This window comes from Lycorma delicatula, chromosome 1 (genome assembly GCF_047948215.1).
Source record: "Lycorma delicatula isolate Av1 chromosome 1, ASM4794821v1, whole genome shotgun sequence".
Classification (NCBI taxonomy): domain Eukaryota; kingdom Metazoa; phylum Arthropoda; class Insecta; order Hemiptera; family Fulgoridae; genus Lycorma; species Lycorma delicatula.
In genome coordinates this window covers 223,960,534-223,985,067 of record NC_134455.1, presented here as the reverse complement: position 1 = coordinate 223,985,067, position 24,534 = coordinate 223,960,534, and the positions used below count along the sequence as shown (strand labels likewise).

The following is a 24,534-nucleotide window of genomic DNA, read 5'->3' as shown; positions in this document are numbered from 1 at the left end:
GTTTCAAAATAAAAAAAATAGGCTATCCGATCGTTGTTTTAAAATTAAATTAAAAGATTCCTCATAAGGAAATAGTATAAGGTGTAGATGATTCTAGAATCTCATGTAATCAAACAGATTAAGCCTTCAGTAAATTTAAAATTCTAATATTTTTATTACATTAAATTATTTAAATGACATTTATTTTGATAAAACTTAAGTTTTTCAAATTGGAATTGTAGGTGCACAAATTATATGTAACATCATTTAGTTCTTTCAAAATTATTTTCATAAAGAAATACTCTTTTCAGCTTGGGTTATTCATTTCATGTAGCTTCACATCTTGGAAATGATGGAGTGTTTGCTTTTGAAAGGATTGAAGATGCTGTCGTTCAAGCTGATGAAGTTGATGGTCGTTACCTTCAGTTTGAAGGAGGACTTAGTATTACAGGTAGATAATAATTATTTGGGAACATATTAGTGTTGATGTGCAGTATTGTAGTTATTGATAGTTTTTAAGTATGAAATAATCTATATCCTACAATATGCCAATGTAGATTTTTATTTTTTTTATTTGTAATCAACCTAACTGGGTGAATATCTTCACATTTGTATGTTTTTCTTCCTATGCAGTATGTCTTTTAATGATGAAAATGTTCTAATTATTGCCTAGACGTTGACTGTGTGATATAAGAGCTATATGTTCAAAAACTTTATTTAGCTGTTGTAAATAAAGATTGAAATAGAATTTGGGTACATACAAGCTATACAGAAATTCAGCTATTCAGTATACAATTTAAAAAAAATCATAATGTCAGAAAATAGAGGTTTACAAAAGTTTTGTTCATTTATGTCTTAAAGAATTTTAATTATGAATTTGTTCTAAAAAAAATACCTGATTGTAGTCTGTTCAAATAAAACTATCTCACTAACTTGGTTCTAGCACTTAACCTTCTTTAATATGTAGTGGACAGTGACTAAATTTGTGGTAAGGCTAGACAAAAAAAGTTATAAATGTACAGGAAGGATAACTCTAACTGCTTCCTATAAAAAATAAGTTCACATACTTTCTGAGTAGACTAGAATTTCATTTGCCATTCCCATCTATTAATCTTGGTTCACTTGATGTGTAGTGGTTTATGCTACTAAAAATTATTTTGCTTTCCTTTAAAAAAATTTATGTTAACCAGAAAAGTTTAATTTTGTATTAAGTATGGGCTATTTATATTGACTAATCCATATTTTTTTTACAGTGGTTACCAAATTTTATTCAAATATGATTTTTTAAGCATACACTGTTTAAATCATTAAATTTTGGTTTACAGTCGACAGTAAAAAAATATGTCTTAATATAATTCTTAAGTATTTTTGCACCTAATTTCAATTTTAAAAAATGTGCATTTTTTAAAAAATGTATGAAGGTCATTCAATTATTGCAGAGATAAATGGCAACAGTGGAAAATTATTTAATAGAATAAACTCAAACTCGTATATAAATTTTAGAATAAACTGATCTGATGTTTAAAGTTGGAACTCTGACATAGAAAATATCAAATAAAAGAATCTCCATTATTATAATCTCTTATTTCAAAATGTTGGCTTCACTTCAAACATGTGCTGTGGAAGAACAGTTTACCGTGGTGAGGTTTTTATTTTCTGAAATTGTAAAACTGACCAAAATTCACTCTGGAATGTTAAAACAATATAGCCAAAAGTATATTCACAGTGCAAATTTTTCTAATGGGATTGAATGTTTTTTTAATCAGGCAGAAGAATTGTCACCTATTTTCATTGAAATGAAAGACTGGTGGAAGTTTCAACTGATACTTTGCAAAATTGCATTAATGGTCTTATTTGGAAAGACAGACACATAGATATTGCCTTGTGAATATTGGCACAGTCCATTCTATTACCCATAATAAGATGAATCACTGCAAAATGTGTCCAAGGTAGGTTCCAAGATTGTTGTCTTAAAATCACAAAGACATCCAAATTCACATTTGCTGGGAACTTAAACAACAGTCTTTAGTAGAAGGTAACACTTTTTTAGACTGAATAATAACTTGTAATGAAACTCGCATTTATCATTTTGAGTCAGAATCCAAATGTCCAGTGCATGGAATGGAAATATTTTAGTTGGCCTGCCAGAAAAAATCAAACTTGCTGTCTGTAAAGGAATACTAATATTTTTTGAGACTATAAGGCCCGATTTATTGAGATTATTTGGAGAAATAACCTGCCATGAACAGTGAGAATGCTCAGTTGTGATATGCTAGAAAATAAAGTGAAATCACAATAAGGAAGAAATAATCTGGTTCTCTCTCAAAAGGTCTTATTTTTCTGTATGACAATACCCGCCCCCTTGCTGCTCAAAAGACATGGGATGCTATTCAAAAGTCATGTTGGGAGGTGTTTTCACATCCACTTTATAGTCCTGATCTCGCATGATCAGGTTTTTTTTTGTTTGGTCCTCTCAAAGAGTTTTTATTAGGCTTTTTTTTTGCAACAAGGAGCAGATCAGAAATACTGTACAAGAATAGCTCAGACATTAATGTGAAAAGTCCTTTAGTATTGGAATAAGAAAGCCCCATAGAAAGATGGGGACAAGTGCCTAAGTGTAGTCAGGGATTATATTGAAAAGTATTGTTAGTTTCATTGTCATTGAATAAATAATTACTTATTTACAGTCCTCATTTGTCTCTTAAATTATTTAATGACTTATATATTTGAAAATAATTTCTTGGAGGAGGGTCTATTTTTCCTTAATGAGTTCTGTTTTTATTTAAGTTTAATCTCAAAGAAAAAAAAATATATATATAAAAATCTTTTTTCATAGGAAGTGCATTTTTGGTCCAACCAATACTTTAGAAAATGTATATTATAATGAAATTGGCCCAGAATTAAATGCTGGACCTTTCTTAAGGAGATGCATAACAACAGAAGTCTTAAGACAGCTAGGAGTACTCTTTTTCTGAAGGATTCATAATTAAATATGCTAGAATGATAAGATTAGCATCTACAACTTCTTTTAAGATACAAGTTTTAACTTCCTGGATATCAACAGGAAATAAAAATACTGATTTATTAACAAAACTATTCAAGATGAATGGCCTTGTTTGAACTGAATCAATGTTATTGTTTTTTGAAATACTGGAAAAGACATTATTAAATTCTTGTGCTTTCTGAACAGGGGATGAGATAATGGAAATCGAGTCCTAAGTTATCTGACCCGTTTTATTTTCAAATCTGCTTTTATTTTTGATAACTGCCCACATGGTTTTAAATTTATATTAGATATTAAGTTATCATAATATATATAATCTTTTAGCCATAAAAATATCTTCAGCATAAATTTATACATAATTTTTTAAATAATGCAGGAAGTTATCAGACAAATTATAATTAGAATTTCATGGACATTTTTTAGGGTAGAGCTAGATTTTACAATTCCTTTAGTATTCCATTTTTTTTTTTTTTTGTTTAAACTGTTTCTTTTTTAGTAAAGGGCAAGCTAGAAAAGAAGCCTTCTGAAATTCAGTATGAAAATTGTTAAATTTTTCATCGTACCTAACTACTGTGTTATTACTTTTTCCAATTTGTTTCTGAAAAGATTCTCAAGTTTCTAATTGAATCCTACCTCATTGTCTTCTTGAATGAATAAAAATAATAATTTTCTCATTATACATTTTTGTTAATAAATGACAGTATTGAATTTGACAATTATGATGTGAAAGACTGTAATCTGCACATGATGAAAAATTATCTTTTGACAAATTTATAAAAATATTATTTATATAGGTGGCTGAATTCCTTGTAATTCTGGTTAATTGAGATCTAAAACATTAATTCATTTCTTGCAAAATGTTACTTTTGTCACTGTACAATATTCCTCATGTACAGGAAATAGTTAACTTTACTATAAGCCTATACAGTCAGTTGGCTGACTATGAAAATATTAATTAATAATATGTTTAATACTGCTCTTTGTCGGAGGCTAACTTTTATTTGTATGATGAAACTGCTGTTTTCCATTTTATACAACCTTGTGCTGTGTTATCAGTTGCTGAAGATAGTTTATCATGCTATTGTATAAATATCCATCAACTGGTAAAACAGCATTATCTCCTCTTATTTTCATGCGCATCCTTAAAATAAAAGCATTTACTCTCCTCAGCCGAAAGAGTTAAATGTATTTATAAAATTAATTTTAAAAATAAAGAGTAAAAAGATGTAAAATATTTTTAAAAAATTAACTACAGTTATTTATGAATATTTTATTTAAAAGAGTTTTCATTATTTCTGTCAATGAATAAATTTGATTTATCTTTATTAAAGATATTTCTTTATAATTTCAGTAATGATTGTTTTATGTTGTTACAGCTTTGCTTGTTAGTGGAGCATACAAGCTAGCCCAGACTGTAAATAAACCACCACCAATAACTGGTGATCAAGTAGTAAAATTTGCCAATTATTTCCTCAGCCGTCGTTCTGTTCAGACTCCAAAAGGTGCCTACAGTTTGCTGGAAGTTATGACAACTGTTTCTGATAACAAGGTAACTATTCTACATACCTGATTAAGATTACTGTTACTATATTTAAAAATGTACTTAGTATCTGCTAAATTCTAGAATCTGACTAGCACTTGAACATAATGTGAAGTATGTGTCCATTTTTTGATTTTAAATTATTTTTTAGTGCCATATTTGTAAGAATGAGATCATTTACAGAAGTTCATTTTTCAGTGCCAAAATTTGGGAATGTGGCATAGATAATACTGGGAAAAAACAAAACAGCCCAATAATATATTTTTTCAAAGACAAAAGTAAAACTTAGCTTTCCACCAACAGTACATAATCTAACAATTTTTCTTACCTTATCTTATTACTTCTCCAATTTTTACATTAAAAGCACTTTTGAGGGTTTCCTTCAATGTCAGTTAATCAAATTTTTTTTAAAAATTACACATTAAAATTAAAACATTAAAAATTGTCACATATATTGTAATATGTAGTCAAAAATTAAAATAGAATAAAAATAAAATATTGCCTGTGGCCAGCCGTACTTACAGTACAGTACTAATTTTATATGAATTTTACCTAATAATTTATACAAATATACTGCTATTTATGGCAGTTTTGATAAGAAAATCATTATCAAATTCTGTCTGCATATTAATCAAATTGAACTTTTGTCTATATTTGTATATAAGTATACAAATATAGACAAGTAAGTCATATATAATACCTTTCTAAAATGTTTAGTTTTTTATTGTTATCACACTCTTTTGTAATTTCAGTTATTTTTAAATTTTAAGTCTGTGATAGAATGTGAACTATTAGATGGTCAGCAAGGTTAGAGAAACCTAACTTCGTTTTTATAAAATCTAAAGTGTTCTGCAAATCTAGCCCTAAATAATTTATTAGTTTTCCCAATATAAATTTTATTACAATCATTGTATGTTATTTTATAGACACCACACAAATCATTAGGATCATTATGAAATTTCAGATTTTTTATTATATGGTTGTATGGTTTGTATGCTGGTGTATATTTTTCATCATTGTGAACATTAATCAAATTTTCAATAATATTAGTATAGGAATATTTTATGTAAATATTGTCACGTTTATTATTTATAGGTTTCAATATTGTATTACTAGATTTAAATTGTTGTTTTTTATAAATATATAAAATACAGTACTGTATGTGTTACAGGTTACATGCAATATTTTATTTTTATTTTTGACTACATATTTCAATATGTGTGACAATTTTTAATGTTTAATTTAAAAAAAATTTTTGATTAATCCTCGAAAGTGCTTCTAACGTAAAAATTGGAGAAGCAGTAAGATAAGGTAAGAAATATTGTTAGACTCTGTACTGTTAGTAGAAAGCTAAGTTTTACTTTTGTCTTTGATATAATTAGTACAGAGGAAGATATGACAAATGCAATAAAAGGAGAATTAATTTTACTAAATTAATATATTTTTTATATGAGATATCTAAGTTGTAGGCTACTAGTATTGCTGTATGATTTGGCCTTATAAGGATGACTGTCATTACATTTTTTGGTTCCACCTTCTGGGCCACAGAATGTTTTGTAAAGAAACGCATTACTTATGTTAATTACATTCTATAAAATGCTGAAACATTCGTAAAACTATAAAGATGTATATAGAAATATGTGATACTCATGAATAAATTTATTGAATACCATATATGATACTTGTCATCTGATGCAGAGTGCGAGTTTCATATGTGATTTCCATAGTACTTACGGCCTCAAGGTCAGGCTTTCTTTTCCAGATACCTGTTAACTATTAATAGTATTCTTGCATATATGAAAAATGTTTCTCATCGTTTTGTTAATAATTAAGTTATTTATTTTAATTTTATTGTAACAGTCGTTTTTTATTTGCTGTTGCATTTTTTACAATTTACATTACATAATTTTTACATTTTTATTATTACATAAGAAATATGTAAATCAAATTTTTTTCCATTATCATTCTTTATGATATATATAATGTATTGAAATTTACAATTTTATTATTATCATTGATTTTTTTATTTCATTTACAATATTTAAATATTATAGTATTATTATTATTGAAAAGATTGTTTACATTCTTTTCATTCATTCATTTACTCGCTGCTTGTGAGTGGCCAATTTTCCCCCGGCCTATAAGTTCCAGGGTGGTCTGGTCTCTGCCCTACCCAAGAGCAGGGCAGTGTACATGAGGTGTTCATTTGACTGGACCTCCCTGCAGATACACAGCCCATCAGCTGCCAGGCAGAACCGAAACATATTGGTTTAAATTAACATGGTTGTTGAGCACCTGGGCACCCATTGCCCTTAAAAACGAGCTCGAGGCTTACCATCTCCCAAATCCTGTATAAATTTATACAAGGATCTTCCCTTAGTCGTGGTGTGCCATTCCAGCTGCCATGCATCCATCACGAGGCTCTGTAGCCTCTTCCACAGACAGGAGATGGGCAACTGAATGAAATTTAGATGCGGTGCATTGTGATCACCATTCTGCTCTGGTACTGGTCTGGCTTGAAACTGCATTCCATATACCTCGGCCTCCTGACCTCTTTGGAGTCTCCACATGGCTGCTACCACTTGCTTAATGTGGTTGCTAAACAAAACTTCTCATCAAACAAGACACCTAGGTGCTTGTGAACTCTCACTTGGCTGATTACACAGTCTTTATACTTAATCTGGGGGTTCTGACTGTATGATAATTTGTCTGCACCCTTGAGAAGTGTATACTTCATGTTGGACACAGAAATTTTTAAATTTTGAATGTTCATCCAGTCCTCTGCGGTTGACAAAGCCGCCTGTGCTCAGTCTTGTAACTGTTGTCATGAGTTACCATGAACTAATAGGAGACAGTCATTGGCAAAAGCCTGGGTCGTGACCCCTTCTGAGAATGTCAGTCCCAGAAATTTATCAAAGACCAGGTTCCACAGCAAGGAACCGAGAATGGAATCCTTCAAGCTTCCCCTGGTCACGGATTTTTCCATGATAGGTGCGCATCTTTAAACAGAGCCATGCGGTTAGACAAATAGTCATGTACTATGGCCTCTAGGGCTATGGGAACATTGCAGCATTCCATCTCATAGAGGACAGAACTTCAACACAAGGAAGCAATGCTGCCTCTCTGTTAATAAAAATTGCCAAATCATATTTACAGTCAGGGCTTTCCACCTTGGCAAAAGCATTTAAGATACAATTTTTGGTGCTACAACCCTTCATGAAGCCATACTGGCCTCGATTTAAAAAACAGTTCATATTGATGTTCCTGCAACTTACCGATAAGTGGCAAGAGGCTGATGGATTGATAACTACCGACTTCACTAGGATCCTTTTCCTGATTTTACGAGCACCCTCATCAAAACCACCTTCCAGCAAGCCAGAAAGCAGCCCCAGCTAAGGCACCCCGAGAACAGCCTGCCAAGCAGCACTCATGACAGGCAACAGATGATAGAAAATATCCAGGTCAAGTTGGTCAATCCCCGATGTCTTTCTATATCCTCTTCTGCTTCATCCTCCAGAGCATCTGGAGACAAAGTATCCAGGAATGTCTGGCAAGTCGCCACAGATGTTAAAGTGTGGTCTCGACCACCAAACTCACATTGAACACTGGACAGCACATGCAAAGGCTTTGGCCCATAACATGACTTCACGAGCTGTCAGGGGTTGTGCTGCAACTCGCGCATGGAGTCTTGCCAAAACTTGAGTTTGGCTTCCTTGATGGCATGAACGTAATCATTACGAGCGCGCTGATACATTCACAGATGCTTAGTAGCGTGCACATTATTGATGATAATCCCCATTAGGGGACAACACTGGTATCTATTCCTAGCGGATCTAACTCTTGCGCACAGCATGCTGCGTGAAAAAAGTGGCAGTCAGAGGACCACCACTTTTTCTCCTGTTTTCACCTGCATCTAACAGATGGCTCCCCAGAAACGGTGATCATGGCAGCTTCAGGCACTCGCTGATCAGCAGATTGGTCACTGCTTAAGGGTCTGTCCATTGGCCTAGGCCACCATAGGACCCTGTTACAGCCAGTCTTGATGGCCTGGTCAAATTGCTCAGCCATCAATTCCTCCATGCGCTATTTCAAACCCTGCAAGGCAGCTGTGCACTCGTGCCATAGCCTCTCCTGACTCAAGCCCCTTAGGTTATAGCTACCTGAATCTGGAGCTCTTAGACCGCCTCTGTAAACGATCTCATAGGTTGTATGTCTATGATTGCTCACACTAGCTGGCCTTGGGCCAGACAATCTAACTATTTGTACTTCTAAGCAGGTCGCTCGTTACCAGTGTGACGTTGATGTAACTTTTCCTCAGTTCGCAAGAGAAAGTTGGCGGTTGTTCTGTTGTTAATCAAGTACAGGTTTCTGGCTTCAACACACTGTTAGAGACCAGCACCTGTGTGGGGTTAGTGAGTGGTGAACCCCAGGTGGGAGAGTTGGCTTTAGTGTCCATAGCAACCAGCACCCTGGTCCCTGAGAGATCATCCAGAATCCTGCCCAACTTTGCTAGTAAGTCAGCAATACTTACCAAGCTGGAAGTATTACCAAGCTGGAAGTATCCCGACACTAGTATGATATGTAACTAGTATGATCGAGTGTACCCCTTGTGATTCGCATGATGCTGAATTGCTCATCGGACCAATGGGACATCCAGAAGACACTCAACAAATTTGAGCCAACTACGATCGTGGAGAGCGGCCATCCCCCACAAGAATGAATAACATTCACCCCGTGGAAGCTGTCCACCCTATCCCTGACCATGTACAGCTCTTGGACCAAGAGGACCTCGGGGTTGCACTCCTCAAGAAACCCTCATGGCTTCACTGGTGGCCACCCGGGAATGATGCAGATTTAACTGCCCCAGGTGCAAGCGTTCAACATGATGGAGTCCATCCTCAAAAGCTTCCCCCAATTCAGGTGTTGCCATTAGCTGTATTTTTCACAGCTCTCGCCCAAGCAACATCATAGCCCCTGCTCTGCTTACCCCTGACCCGGTGTGCAGCATCGCTGCCTTTCACCAAGGTACATGCGGCGCACTTGGCAGGGCAATTGGCTGCCCTGTACACAGGAAGAGCAAAGTAGCTACACATCTCCGACTGCACTCTGCAGCAGAGAGGGGTGTACCAAAAAACATGCTACCTCTGTATGGTTGATAACCCTTCATGAAGTCTACCTGAAAAACAAACGTCCACTTGCCACCAAAACCTGCCGGATCTTTGGGAAGGTCTCCAATAGTGACTCTTCAGGGCTTTCTTCCTCGCCAGCTGCCGAACCACCTTGGTTTCCCAAAAGAAATCTTTGATGGACATATCCAATAACGGATTTTGACCGTACATAGCCTTGAGGATTTCAGGCTCCTCTACGCTTGTTGCGTTTGCCATATCATACACCAATATTTGCGGCCTCCACTTGGCCAACAATTGAGCCATCAGTCCGTTCTTCACCAGAATGTCGGCCTCCAGCAGCTGCTTCGCCGCCACTCACTTACGACTTCCAAAATGACACCATGGTCCCTTGTTTTTGTAACACAGGAGACTTGGATCCTTTATCTCCTGAGGTCCAGAACCTTCTTAAGAATTTGGTCCTTTGCTGCTGACAAAGCCCCCGGACCAGGTTTTATTGGACCAGCTTGACAGTGGCCCGCTTAATTTTGGCCATCGGTGCATGGGCTGGCAGCAATGGACCAATCCATTTAAGTCCAGGTGCAGCAGCTACTGGGGCGAAGGAGTCAGGCTTTTTCACTTTCTCCTCCACCCGTTTAATCGACTTGCAGAGCTTGCCAAGAGCTTCACCCATCACCAGCTTGAAGCTCCCAACTCCCTCCACAACCTGGTCAACCTTGCCGAATAGCCATGACACAACCAAATCCAAGGCAAAGTTGGCGCCCTGGAGTCCCTCACATTTAAGTGCCAGACCCGAGACCAACAGCCATGCACATTCACTCAAAATAGGAGTCAACCAACTATCAAAACTCCATTGCAGCTCTCGGCTCCATTTTAGAGGAGATTCTGGACCATTCTGCCCACATCTCCTCAATCCACCCCAAACTGTCAGACCCAGAGTTCACCTGCCGCACAGCAAGCTTCCCTCCAGCAACATCCTGCTCAGGGCCAATCACGCACCACTGCATTCCACCTTCCCAGACTGGTGTCTAATTATGATCTTTTTACAAATTTCTCAAATTTAGGAAAAAATTGCTCATCAGCTGAAAGTTTCTCACTGGTAATTGCTTTTTGGCAAATGCTGTGCTTCTTTTTCCAGTAGTATAGTCAACCCCCACTTGCATTAAATGTTTGTTTTTCCTCTTCTAATTTTTTATGCAGAAAAATTGCTTTTTCTTTAATTTTTGGGCCAGATAAAGGAGTTCCTTTTAGCCTTTGTTGACAGAACCATATCCACAGAGCATTGTCTAACAATTTTAATTTTGGTTTTTATAGAATTTTTTGAAGTATTTTCTCTATCCATTGTCATTGAACTACAGACCATCAGATATGCTTCTGATTGTCTGATGTATATCAACGTGAGGTGATCTTAGGGTGATCACCTCACCCAAGATATGGGGTGAGGTGATCATTGGGGGGGGGGGGGGGATCTACTGTATTGATACTTTCTTGAAGTTTAAGATTGCTTTAAAAAATTATTCTAATTTTAACAGCAACCAATGATGGATTAAAAATAAACTACAGTATAGATGCGATGTATAAGTAGTCCCTAATTTGTGTAAGATGTCTAGATTGGGTAAAGTTGGTGAAGTCAATTGCTTGATATTATTTTTTTCTTTTTAGCATCATGTACCAGTGACAATTACTCTAGCAGGACCAGCTGCTGTTTCAACTGCTGAGCCCAAGGTATCAGTGAAGGTATGTGATTTACTTGGTCGACCTCTTTCAACCGGTCCCTTCTCTGTAACAGCTGAATCTGCTAGTAGAGTATCTGATGATGTCATTGTTCTATCTAAGAAAAAATTTGAGCCTGTTTCTTCTGATCCGTATGTGATTTTTATTTTTTTTACTTTTAAGTAGGTTTTGTAATTAGTAATAGTTTATTAATTTGATCAAATAAATGCCAACCAAATACAAACAAACCATGGTGGTTTACAATACAATATCTTTATAAAATTAACTGCAGTCGTCAGCATTTATATGACTAAAATGACAAGATGCAGTAGTTTAAAAATAATAAGTTTGTTGAAAATTGATTTTTTATCACCTTTAGTTTAATATTGGAATTTTCAATCCATTAAACAGTTTGCTGTTGTTGCTTAAATACCTAAAAATAAAAAAAAAGGAGGAGGAAAATATTGTAATTTTATGAGTTATTTATATTAAGCCTTTCAATTTAATTATATCATTCAGTTTATTATTTCATGTTAAGAAAATATCTCATGGAAAGAATAGCATTATTTTAATACTTTATGCTTTAAAATTAGATTAATGAGGAAAATAAAAGTGCTTAAAAAAATTTTTTAAATAATAACTTGTAAAATTTAGAATTTTTATTTATATTCTTTTTAATGAATATTATGTGGAACCTTTTTGAATGAATCTAACTTCTGTTTGGCTTTTTAGTTATTTTAGTTATAGTTAGTTTAGAAAACAAAATATATTCTGTACAATCTGTATATTCTGACTACTCACTAAGTTAATTCATTTAAGTCTTGGCCAGTTTTTTCTTTTATATTGGGTCTTGCTTAATTCTTATAACACAATTTTTTTTGTTACCGGTTAGTTTTAGTATTATCTTTTTTTACTCATCTGAAAAAATATAAAACAATTATATTCTGGCTAGTTTGGATTTTCTCAACTGCTTAATCATATCTCATACCCACACATGTACATTACTACACCCATTCACGATTCTTTGCTGATAAATTTATCTTTTCCTAAATATATATTAATCTTCATCTCTGTGTAGTTCAATATTTTTGGAATGTAGAAAATTGTTATTGCTCATGTGACGTAGGTGAAATATCCAATTAAATTATCTAAACCATTCTGAACAAAGTATACTGATATTGTTTGAAAATATTTATGAAAATTATGGGGCCTATAATAATTTATTGTTTTACTTTTTACTAAAGCTATTGAATGCTATAATAAAAGTGAAGTACTTCAGTAAAAGAAAAGTAGTAACTAAAAGTAGATATTAAGAATGAAGTTGCAATGGAAGACATTATGTTTCAGAAACAGCTTGAAAGTTCACATAAATTGAAAAGGCATACATGCCTTTGTTGAAGACATACATGTATAAACTCATGTATATAATACTTGTGTTGTATTAATAATCTCTTTTTAGCCCTGTAGATTACAATATATAATACATACCACGTATTGAATGTCATGAATAAAAAAAAAAATATTCAGTCACAGTACACGTCTGATATAACTTGTAAGTATGTATGAGTATTTTAATGTTGGATTATGACATTAGCATAATGGCAAAAAATATTAGTCATTGTGATTTCAACAAATAGAAATATTTAAGTTACAGATTTGTTTGAATTGTGTTAATTCTCTTTATACAATTTTTTATTGATTTTATAGAACAATATATGCTGTAAATTTGATGGAGGTTAAACCAGAGCCAGGATTGTATAAGGTTTCTGTAAATGCTCTGCCATCTAAAACAGATGCTCGATTGGTAGGAAATGTAGGTGTTACACTACTTGTCAAAGTTATGTGCTCAGTTGCAATTGATTCTATAGAAGTTGGTGTAGCAGATGCTGATCAGACAACTCAGCCAAAATTTGAAAGGTAAGTTTTTCTTTTATTTTACATTTATTGTAATTTTTTTACACATGAGTGTCAGAAAGCAGACATAATGAGAGTAATAGTATATTTTGCTTTTGGTATTCTATAAGAAAAAGGTGTGAAATAATTCATTCAGGTTTTCTGTATAACCCTTATTTGCTGGAAGATTTAAATACTCTGACTATAGTCCATGGATGGAGGAGATTAAATAATTTCAGTACAAAATGCACATCTTTGTTAAAACTTCTAAACTACAGCCAAAAAAGTGGGATTTTTATAAAATTTTCATCATTATGCACAGAAAAGTACATAGATTAATGTCATCATTAAATAGCTATCTATTATTCTGTTCGTATTATTTGTTTGTTGCTATTATCCTATGAAAACTATTCAAAATTGCCATATAAATGACTAATTTTATTCCTAATACTAATTGTATAATGCAAGAACAATTTACATACAATCTATTATTATTCTATTCAATTCTACAATACGAAAAAATTATTGAAGCCTTATGGTATCATTAGTATCATGTAGAAAAGAATATGACACACGTGTTGTAAATAAACACACATATCTAATTGTAGATAAAAACTTTCAGATAAATTTATTTCAGGCAAGCTTTGCTAGTGTCTTGCAGATTTCTCAAGAAAATATATGCATCCATTACCTTAGAAATTAAGTTTGGTGTGATAGTCCTCAAAACATCCTTCCAGGCATAAACTGATGTTGCATTGTGGACAACAGTATCTTGTGTCCTTCTTGTTCTTGTGCTTAGTGCAAACAACACACTCGTTTGTAGGTAAGCTTTTTTCCCAATCCAGTGATATTTCTCATAAAGTTTCTTTCTCTCAAATGAGGAATTATGTTATCCATCGCTTGACGTCCAGCTACTTTCCTATCACTATCAACATATTTGAGAAAAAGGCCCTCCACTAGATTTACACAAAAAGCAAGTTGGTCAATTTTTTCACCTGTGTTTTCTCTGTAAATCATTGTGCTATTTAAAACTGTAGCATTTAGTAATCTTCTGAATAGTTTCATGTACCATTTGCGCATGCGTTTTTTTTCAACTAGATATGCCTGTAATAATTGATCTTTGAGATCAATTCCTTTCATATGTTTATTGTATTCCATCACATAGACCGGTTTTTGTTTTTCATTACCTCTCCTGATTTCTGTTTGAATTTCGGTACTGCGGTAAGTATATATAATGGTGACATTTCTTTTATTTTCTCATTTTAGTACAGTGATGGATCCGGAATGTTGTCCTATAATTTCACCCTTTTTCAATTTACTGTCTTTCACTTTCTGAGGGACACCCTTTCTGTTCAGTTTCAATGTTCCCACACAATCAGTGCCCTTATCTTTCAGAGATCTTGTCAATGTTGGAGAATTATAAAAACCTGCCCTTTATGGAGGAGGGGTTCAATAAGATGCAACGCAATGGAAGTAGTTTTGTTTACCCTCTGTAAAATTGTGGGTAACTGTAATGTATCTTTACCAGTATAAACTAAAATGGACCATAAATAACATTTACTCGACTCACATAATTCATATGTTTTAATTCCAAATCTTGCTGATTTTAATGGCAAAAACTGTCTAAACAATAAAGGCCCCTTCCATAATGTGAGGGATTCATCCACTCCAATATTTTGTTTGGGAAGAAAAAGTTTTGAAACTTGTTGAGATATGACAGAATTGAAAAATATTTTACTCAGTTTTGGAGGGCCTCAGCAATTATCTTTATCACTCTTGTCGGAGAAATGTAGGAATTTCATTATTAGTTTGAATCTGTCCCTAGATGTAACATCATCAAATCCTGGAGTTTATATTAGTCTTTTCCATGAAAAGTAAGATCTCAGAGTAGGCTTCTGTGTAATACCCAAAAGTAGAAATAATCCTAACGCAACATAGATTTCATTTATTGTCACTGGAGGCCACTGACGTACAAGACATCAAAATGTAAAAAGTCTGCCTCTTGCATTCATAAATTTTCAGCGTACCTGTTTGTTTCTACAACATTGGTATTTATTAATTCTTCCACAAAAAACAAAATGAATACAGACACAATTGAATTTATGTTTACGGAAGCATTTTATGGTCCAGAATTACCAACAAATAACTCCTGTTATCAGGGTAATATATAAATATATAATATAAATAGTCATTTGGCTGTCTTTATGTTATTTTATTCTTTAAAATATTATTATATTGCTAGCAATTATTATTTGCAGTTTTTTTAATCATTATTCTTTATCCTTTATGTTTGTTTCATTTTTCACAGAATTCTTTATACCAGTAAACTTTCTAAAAAACTAGAAGTGGATGCATTACAGAAATTAATTGTGAAATTTACTTTGAAAGATAAGAGCACGAACAAACTGATGCTTGTCCATCAGGCATTTGTTCGATTTAGCAATGCAGCTACCAATCAGGAAATAATTTTCATTGCCGAACCTGATTCTGCTAAGATGTATCGCTTCGATTTGGTTTGTATATATTTATATATATTTGTAATAATTTTTTATCTGCTCTTAACACAAACAATTTATTGGTAACCTGACACTCCATAAGTATCATTAGATTTGTAGGGTTGAATGATCTTTATAATAAATTCTACGTTGAGTTGAGTTCTAGCCTTGGTGGTATAGGGACGTGCTGTTGTGCGTTCATTGATCAGCGTTACTTGTTGATATACATGTTATGACTAACTGTGTTTTGCTTATGGTTAATAATAATATCTTCTCCATATTTTATTAAATCTGACATACTCCCTGTGTCAAATTAATTTCTTTTGTTTTATAACAAATTAAATCGTTAAATAAAATATTATTTATATTTTAAATTGCATTTCGAATAGTCAGTGTTTCTTTGTGACTTTTGTTTAAATTATGGATAGATTTGTACTCAAATCTCAAAAAGAAAAACGGGGTCGTCCATTTAATTTGCCCGATGAGGACAACCAAGCTGCAAAACGGATCCCTGGATTTGAAAATATAGATCTGCTTCAAGGCATGGATGCAATGATGAAGAAATATTTCGATGAAAACCTGGCCAAGCTGGGAACAAAAGATATTTTGGGTATATTGGCTGTGATTCGAGATCTCATGGAGGAAAATAGATCATTGAAATAAGAAGTGCGAATTTTGAAGGAACAAAATGGCAAAATTTTGAGCTGGCTTGATAATTACGAAGACCGGGCACCCTGTAATAATTTAATATTCAAAGGGCTGAAATTTAATTTCAATGCAGATTGCCATTGAAATTGCATTGATTGCCATTGTGAGGTGCTTCTGTAGGGATGTGTTACAAATAGATCAGCAAGTAGTGATTAATCGAGCCTATACACTTGGTAAAAAAAAAAGAAGGATAATGCTCTCATTATTGCGCATTTGCCATTTGATAACAATATTGAGTGTATATTAAAAAACATAAAGAGGTTAAAAGGAACTATCATGATAGCATACAAGGACTTTTGTTGGGCATCTAGGGAAAAAAGAGGAAAGCTTGTGGTGATTCAAAAAAGTTATTAAAGCAGTGGGAAATAAGAACATAACTATTAATGTGGATCAGCTGATTATGGATGGTCAAAAATTTACTATGGCAACAGCACGGTTGATGTGCGGATTGCAAGATGGCATGGCAGAATTAAAGGAGATATTCAATTATGACTGGGGAAATTGTTAAGAAAATCAATGGACAAACTGGTGACGTTCAGTAGTGTGAAGTTGTCTGTTGGAAGGGGAAAGAGATAAAATACTTAAGATTGTAGGATATAATGTAGCGGGACTCAGCGCTAAGTTATTGGTCCATTATTTTTTTTTTTGCTTTTAAAGACATATGATGTTTGGGTGGATGATAAAGCTGAATGATCTAAAAATCTGTTTCAGGAGCATAAAGTTGTATGGGTTCTAGCAGTTAGAAGTTTGGGTCACGGAAGATCTAAGTTTGGGTCACAGTGGAATTATGCTAGTCTATAAATGTAATTTGCAAGGTTTAATTTGTAGTTTTTTCAAGCTCTAAGGGGGGGGGGGGGGGAACAGCTATGACAGTAAAAAATTGGATGATTGCTGTATGTATGTAATTCCAGTTTACTTAAACAGTAGTGGGACATGGGAGGATGATTTTAGAAGATTATGGAGCTTTATGAAAAACATTGGCAAAAATTGTTACTTTGTATGCTACAGTCTTTTAATAGCAAATAGAAGATTGACAGGTACTGCCAGGTGAAATAATAGACAATGAATGGATTGTAAATGTAATTAGGTGTTCTAAGGATTAGGTGGTTAATGCTTGGGGGCAGAAAGTGATTGGATTGTGGAGAGATTTGATTTGTGTGTGATGAATGAGAGAACAGGGAGCGATAAGAAGGGTGAATGGACTTTTGTTAGGAGAATGGAAAGTTCAGTTGTAGATTTATATTGCATATCAACAAAGTTGTTAAGTAGAGTTGATTTTCAAGTTATTTCCACAGATTTCTCGGATCACACCCATTGAGGTGAGAGAACAATGACAGCGACCATTTAAAAATAATTGTTTTTTGTCTTTGTTACTGAAACTGAGGTGGTCTGCGGCAAAGAGGTACAAGCATTCATTGGAAAATTTAACATGGGACGCGGCTTTGCCTGGGTAAAGTTATCAGGATGGGAAAAAAATTGTAGGTATGTTTTGTCAAGCAGCAGGAAGAAATCTGTCAAGTAGAGGAAACATTAAAGAACCCAGTAGGCAGAAATGGAGAATAAATGCACTTTATTTATTTGGAAGAAAGAAAGAATTATCATAGTCTCTGTAATAAAAAGAAATCTGATTTTTTTTTTAAAGGGGACAGACAAAACTTTGGATTCTCTAATTGATGAGGTAGAATTAAATACTGTTTTGCAGAAAGCAAAGGAAAATAAAGCCCCTGGTACAGATAGGGTTCCCTTTGAATTTTACAAAGCTGCACTGAAGGATTTCAATAAAATATTGTTTAAATTTTTTAATATTTTAGAAACCGGTCAAATGCCTGGTAATTTTTCAAAAGGAATTATATTCCAGATGCATAAAAAAGGAGATCTGTCAGATGATAAGAATTACAGATGTATTTCGTTTATTAATACAATAGCAAAATTATTTTCAGGTATTTTATTAAACAGGCTAATAAAGTGGCTAGGAGACAATAATATTTTAAAAGAGTCTCAAGCTGGTTTTAGAAAAGGCTTTTCTACTATAGACAATATATTTAATCTGCATACTTTAATTAAATTAAAAATTAGCGGTGGTAAGGTGTACTGTTTGTTAATTTTAGGGCTGCCTTTGATATCATTGATAGATCAGCGCTTCTATATGTTATATGAAATGGGTTTGTCTTATAAAACTTTGAATTCAAGTTTTGTAGGATTGTATTTTTGTAGGAGAATTGTATAAAAATACATGTGCATTTTTGTGGTGTTTAACTGAAGGCTTAGTACATTTAGCGGCTTAAAACAGGAACGTTTATTGTCACCTGCTTTGTTCTCATTGTTTATCAATGATCTTACAGATTGCATCGGAGAAGATGTTTGGGTTGATGAACTTAATATTAAAGGATTGTTATATGCTGATGATCTGATCTGACACTAGTGGCATCCTCACCAAAAGCGCTTCAGATAATGATTAACAATCTGAAAAAATACTGTGAACAATGGGGATTAATAATTAATATGGAGAAGACAAAGCTTATGGTTTTCAGGAGGGGGTTCGGTTATTGAGACATGAAAGATGGTTTTGGATGATGTTTTTTGCTGAATGGTGTGAGTGAATGCATGAAGAAGGATTTAAAGTAGAAATGGATGGTGCTTGTTGAAAAATCATTATTACACAACACTTAACATTTTCTGGATCATGTACTCGAAGATCAGAATTATTTTACTGGTAAATTTAACAGAAGCGAAATGATAGTAATATTTAGAAGGCGGGATGCAGTATGAAGTTTAAATAAAAGTTCAGGTTGGGAGGGCGGTCAGTGGTTATGAACTTTATGCAATAGGCTGGAGAAAGAAGACATAAATTTTATCAGAAGGTGCCTGATATTAGTGCATATAAGAAATTCTGAACTGGGCAACAGTGTCTTAACAGGGGAGCAGATAATTAATCTACTTAATGGAAGGGATTGGAAAAAAGGCTGATAAGATTTATAAGGTGTGCTTGGTCTTATAGATATAGTTTAGTTGCTGAATCTAATACTTAAAGAGTCAAATATAGAAGTATGTGCATGTGTGGATATGCTATCCAGGTGCTTCGAATTTAAGATTAAGTATATTTCACTGAGTTCCGCTGCAGTGAAACATAAAATTTAAAGGTGAAGTCATAATCAAACTACATTAATAAAATTTATATTCATTAGACTGGGTGCGGATTGATGGTTATCTTGTACATGTTGTATTGCACTGATTATTATTTATGTTGTTTTTTATAATGTCTAGTTTTAATTTATTTTGATTTACCGGTTAATGGTAGTAGAATTTGGTTTACTTCTGGGAATTAAATTATTTATTACTTAGCGTCCTTCATATATATATATATATATATATATATATATAAATCATTAGATTATTATAATCTTATGTTTGTTTATAACAGTCTTTTAAGTACTAGAACTCAACCTGACAGACTCACATTGAATTTATGCTTTGATAAATCCAGATGTATATTTGAAAACATTGAAGAAGTTGCATCAGGGGATTCAAAATCTCAGGAGGAACCCTGCTGTTGTCTTGCAGCATCTTGCTCCTCCATGCCAATGTACGTCCGTAAGCTACTGAAAAAAAGGTTCTTCATAAAAGAGATTTAAGGAGAGGGATTAGTGCTCATCTACCCGATACTTGGCCCCAAGTGACTACCAGTTAACATTAGTTCTTAGGTCAAGTAACAATGCTGGATAAACATAATTTTTCTGTTCAGTTTACCATAAAAATCAGTTGTACAAACTCATAAATGGTGAATTGAATGTGAATATGTTAGCAGGTTGCTTCCCTGCAATAAATGTGAAGAGTGTGTTTAATAGCGTATTGCAGCCAGTTACAAGAAAGAGGGTATAGCAAAGTAAAATTAATAGTAATTTATGAAGAACTATAATAAATGAATTATTAAATTAATTCAGGAAATTTTAAAGCAACAACAACTCGAGGATTTATGCATTAAAAAATTCTGAATAATTATTTTTGATTCTGACTGTAGAACATATTATACTTCAAATTTTTTTTTGTATTTGTTTATTACCTTCCATTTTAAATCATACTTCAAAATCTAAATCGTCTAAATTATACTAAAGGGAACATGTAATACGATTCTCTCAAGATTGTTTTAAGGGCAGATTTTTGCAATTCTATGAAATTGGAGATCTCTAGGTGTTTAAGATGCTGTTTTGATACCTTTTAAATTCTTACTACAACCGACAGAAAATAAATATACCATTCCATACATAATTATGTAAAGCAGATACTGTGTGAAGTAATGTTTGTACCGAGGAAAATATATGGTAAATAATGATTATGGTTGGAGGATGATGTATACCCTAAGTTATTATTTAAGTTATCTATGAGGCTTGTCCAGAAATAAATATATTCTTTTGTAAACAATAAACAAATATTATAAATTGCTGTAGAATTTTTTTTCAGTGTACTATCAACATGTCAAATTTGTTATGTTTCGAGTTTCTACACTTCTACATGTAGAATTCAGCTGCTTGAATTGAGCAATCTAACTTCCATATTCAGCACATCATTTTCAAATTAGTTCATCTACAAACTTCTTTAATTGAGAAACCAAATTATAATAATTTGGCTAAATCTGACCTGTATGGGTTGTTCTCATGTATATCTGATATTCTTTATCATTTTGCAGAATGAAATCTTAGTTTGTTATGAAATAATACAACTTTTGCCTGCATTTGGAATTTTTGCATCCACTTGCAAACTGTTTTGCCTGTCCTGTAAAAGAGTAGAATGCACATGATCTAGGTCAAAACAGTTCAATATTTTTTCTTGAACATTTATCTTAGTAAAGCCATTGAAAATATAATTTAGTTCTTGGATGATGTAGGAAACCCTCACATTTGTCAAAATACTGCTTCAAAAAAGTAAGCTTCCTTGTCTATAAATCCTTAAATCTATACTTTGCATTGTGCTAGTTCATAACCATTTATAGTACAAGAACCTGAACATAGTTTTTAATAGAAAGATTTTTTTATTTTTAATGATTCTTGCAGTAAGGACCATTCAACATAAGAGGAAAGTATTGTTAGATAAGAAATCATACTTCAAATCAGTTTCCATATTTTTTTAACCTTTTCATCAGATGAGAGAAGTACCTAAACATTGCACTTTTCATTATGAAAATTTTATTCCTCATTTTCCCCTTTGAATTTATGTTCCGGCACCTATTTTAATTTTTTCCTACACATTTAATATATGCTATGTATTTTGTTAAGCTTACCATTTCTTGCATTAAAGTAATATATAACTCAGAATTTGTAGGCTTCTGTATTGAGTTAAAGCATTTTCCACTTCCTGTAAAAACTTGTGAAACAAGAATTTTACAAACTTACATTAAGTGTAATATGTAAAGGAACCAATATTATACATATACAATATGTGTGCATTGTACACGCTGTTGTACTTGAGCTAGATCCAATGGTATTTACTTTCTGGACATGCCTCAAGTTGATTGCATATGTTTTTGAGTATTTTAATTTTATTGTGTATTTTTTTAATGTCAGAATTTAGGTGCTAAGCAGGCAGAATTCAAACATTTGTCTGGTACTTATTCTGTAGAATTGATTGTTGGAGATGTTGTGATTTCTAACTCATTCTCTTGGAAATTTGCTGATGTCAATCTTAAACTGTCTGTTGATTCGTCCAAAGCTTCTGAATCAAAGAACAATGTTTATCAGCCAAAACCTGAAATCCAGGTGAGAAATACTAAAATACTCATTATTATTTTAAAAAGATCAAATTTATTGATAACTGAATAGCTCTTTTATCTTTATTGAGAGTCCTTCACACCAAATAGACTACAGGTAAAATCCAGCAGTAATCATTTTATTAATCTTGGATCACTTTGTTTTATCCTAATCAATGCAGATAACTTATAAAAATAATAAATATAAAAGACAAATTTAGAAATTGAATATTTTAAATTTTATTTAGTATTTTGAAATTCTATACAAAAATTTTACTTTTGTTTCCTTACTTCTTTTCTTTTTAACCAAAAATATTTACACTTATATATAAATAATTAAGCAGGTATTTTTATTTTTTGTAAAAAAAGTTTAAATTTATAATTTAATTAGTATTAAAGCCTACCTCCTACAAGTACTGTTTAATATCAGTGGAGTATGATTATCATGGTTTTATCATTTTTGCACTTAAAAACTGTTTGAGGTACCAAATTTTAAATCTGCTTCTTTTCAAAGTAGAAGGTATTTCATCTTCTAAGGGATAGTAAAAACTTGCTGCTCTGAATTTTCTTTCATGCATTGGAGTGCATTGAGTGCCCTCAAAAATGTTAGCCTGCTATTTTATCTGAAGTATTGGAAAACATATTGTGGCATTATCATGTATATAGGCATGTTATTTATTTTATGTAATTGAATAGATGACAAATATTTTTTATGAAGTAAATGATAAATGAAAATAGTATTTTTTAGATAAAAAAACTTAACATATTTAACAGTTTTTAGTCAAAATCTAAAAGATTGCCACTTATTTTATAATTTCATTTTTCATTACTAAATGATTATTATCTTCTCTAATAATCAGAATAAATATATTTTATTTAAGTGTTAAATTTTAACTTTAATATCATTTTCATCAATAATAATTACATCAGCTCATCCAAAACGCTATTAATAAAATATGAAAAAAATTAATCATAAGAATAAGATATTAATTTGTTTATGATTAATTTCATAAATTAATCTAAAAAAAGATTAACGTTAAAATTATATATATTTTTGTAATTAATCAAAATTACCCTTGAATTGATCCCTTAAAACTTCAGTTAATTATCGTTAAAAAAAGCTCAATTTAGCATTGGTGAAAATTGTCATATTTTTTCTGTATGTCATTATCTCCTTTACCTTTTTATTTCCATACAAGTCATGTTACAGGGTGCGCATCATGAAATATCTGATAAAGATAGTGCTCAGAGAGATTTTGAAAACCGTGTCAAGGTAAGAGTGTGCACTCAGAAACAGTATTTGGGTTGAGTGTTTTAAACGGGTGTGCACATTTTGATGATGTTTTTTGGTGTACAAGGAGTTTAGAATAAGTAGTTCCAATATTACAAATTTTAAATTAATAGTTAATAAATTTCAGTATTCTCTTTACATTTTTTTTTGTCTTTAATAAGAATTTACTTTAATTTGTGTAATTTTTAAAATTAATATTAAACATCATTTAAATATCAATTACATGAGTAATCTTACCTGTCTTGGTTATTATTATTATTTAATTTTTTTTTAGACGCTAATAAATTTGCTCGACTAATAAGGAATTTTAATTACTTTCATGAAATAACTTCAAAAATCCATATCCATACAGAGGTTGTTGCCCCACATATATTAAATATATCAGACTCCGTAATGAATACTCAGAATGTTTTTACTGACATCGCCATTGAGCATCATTTTTCACCTTTTCTGAGATTCATCATTATTTGTGTATTGATATTTCAAAATAAATTTAAAGAAAGTAATTATAAAAAACTGAAATGACTTATGTTACATATCAAGAAATTTGCTCCCAGTTCTTGTTTCATAAAGGATGTCCATATAAAAAAGCTATGTGTAAAATCTGATTGATGCTATCAGTGTAAATTAATCACAAATTAATGATGCTTGTTTGAAGGTTAAGCTGATTTATAAAATAATTATGTATAATGTGAATTAGTTTATTGGCTATAATTATTAAAATTATTTGAAAATTAACTAATTGTTTGGAGGTAGATGTCTTAGGATAGTTTATAGATTATTTCTTTTTTTTTTAGAAATTAGAGATAAAAGGAAAAACAACTGGTGAATTTTTCCAAGTATTATGATTTTAAATTATTGGTAGTATGAGTATGTATATATATATATACATAGAGTAAATATATATCATTTTTATTTTTTTACTTGTTACATCTGATCACAGATCCAAGAAAATACTTATTTTAGAAAAAGGTTCATATTGGGATAATTGCTTCTTATGTAAAAATAGCATATTATTACTGAATAAAAAATAGTTATAAACATT

The 24,534-nt window shown here is 32.3% G+C and overlaps 1 protein-coding gene across 2 annotated transcripts in view; it reads left to right on the top strand.

Annotated features, from left to right (window-relative positions):
* The window catches only part of OstDelta (oligosaccharide transferase delta subunit), an 85,035-nt gene that overhangs the window by 30,966 nt on the left and 29,535 nt on the right, over positions 1-24,534 (top strand). Inside the window, exons 5-11 of one of the 2 annotated variants that reach the window (XM_075373524.1) lie at positions 291-430; positions 4,360-4,532; positions 11,312-11,514; positions 13,070-13,279; positions 15,564-15,768; positions 22,017-22,208; positions 23,409-23,471. In XM_075373524.1, coding sequence (XP_075229639.1) covers positions 291-430; positions 4,360-4,532; positions 11,312-11,514; positions 13,070-13,279; positions 15,564-15,768; positions 22,017-22,208; positions 23,409-23,471 — 1,186 coding nt within the window. The remainder of the gene's footprint in view (positions 1-290; positions 431-4,359; positions 4,533-11,311; positions 11,515-13,069; positions 13,280-15,563; positions 15,769-22,016; positions 22,209-23,408; positions 23,472-24,534) is intronic. The other variant, XM_075373535.1, reaches the window with a different exon arrangement.